General features: G+C 37.9%; 1 protein-coding gene across 2 annotated transcripts in view; it reads left to right on the top strand.

Annotated features, from left to right (window-relative positions):
• Positions 1-446: 446 nt before the first annotated feature.
• Coq2 (coenzyme Q2, polyprenyltransferase) overlaps positions 447-1089 on the top strand; it is an 18898-nt gene continuing 18255 nt past the window's right edge. For both annotated transcript variants that reach the window (XM_010617749.3, XM_010617741.3), the window contains exon 1: positions 447-548. In XM_010617749.3, coding sequence (XP_010616051.1) covers positions 545-548 — 4 coding nt within the window. In that variant the 5' untranslated portion in view covers positions 447-544. The remainder of the gene's footprint in view (positions 549-1089) is intronic.

The raw sequence follows: 1089 nt of genomic DNA, 5'->3' as shown, positions 1-1089 counted from the left end.
CCTCTGCTCTTTCTTTACAGAAGGGGGCATGAGGAATCAGTGTCATAGGGGAGACAGGAGAAAAGACAAAAAAATGTTGCTGGGGATCAACAGGCACAAGAAGTGGAACCTAAAAGTGTATATTTAAGTATACAGAATGGCATTGGACCTAAGGCATAGACTATAGACGCATTGCATGGGTTGGAATTCTCCTATGGGCACTTTTTGCCTATATGCCTTGGACAGATTGCTCCCTCTTTGCTTCAGCGTCCATATTTATAAAGTTGGTGTAAAGTTGTTGTGAAAATCATCAGTGCCCTATGGAAACCCCTGACCCGTAGTAACTAGTATGTTTCTGTTGTTTTCAAACCATCATCACTAATACTGTCATCTCATTGCAACTCAGTGAGGTAGATTTTTTTTTTCCTTCCTTTACAAGTGAATCCAAGACTAAAGCCCTGAGAAACCTTAGTGTCTAGTGTCACTTACCTTACATGGCAACGGGGAAGAAGTCTGACTTCCCTTTCCACAGGAGCTCTCGTGTAGGGAAACGCTACAGATTCCCATGGGTAAGTAAACCCCATACTTACAATACAGACTACTGGTGGCCAAGGAAATTTTGTTTTCTGACACAATACATTATAGCTGATTACACATTTTCCTTACTAAATTTTTTCTTTTTGATGAAATCTTTAGTTCTGATAGACAAAAAATCCAAATTTTTTTTTTTTTTTTTTTTTTTTTTTTTTTTTTTTTGTACCAGGATCAAATTTGGGTCTTTGTGCTTGTGAGGCAGGCGACAGCACCACTGAGCTAAATCCTAGGCCCTCCGAATATAGTTTAATGTGTTTCTCAAAGTTGAGTGTGTTCCTATGTTGAAGAGCCATTTGTATTTCTTTTCCTTTTTTTTTTTCAATTTTTTTAAATTGAGTTTATTGGTACAATCTAGGTATACAATACAGTTACATTCATCATTGGGATTCTCTACCTTTACATAATAGGTCTTGATTCTCATTTTTCCCCTTGTCCCTGCCCTCCCTTCACCCCCTCCTCCCCTCCCCATTTACAAACACTTTATTTCCATTTTTTCAGTTTCTCATATTTTTTTCC

This window comes from Fukomys damarensis, unplaced genomic scaffold (assembly GCF_012274545.1).
Source record: "Fukomys damarensis isolate Sample0158 unplaced genomic scaffold, DMR_v1.0_HiC HiC_scaffold_37, whole genome shotgun sequence".
Lineage (NCBI taxonomy): Eukaryota > Metazoa > Chordata > Mammalia > Rodentia > Bathyergidae > Fukomys > Fukomys damarensis.
The sequence above is the reverse complement of the archived record's forward strand: the minus strand, read 5'-3'. Positions and strand labels throughout refer to the sequence as shown.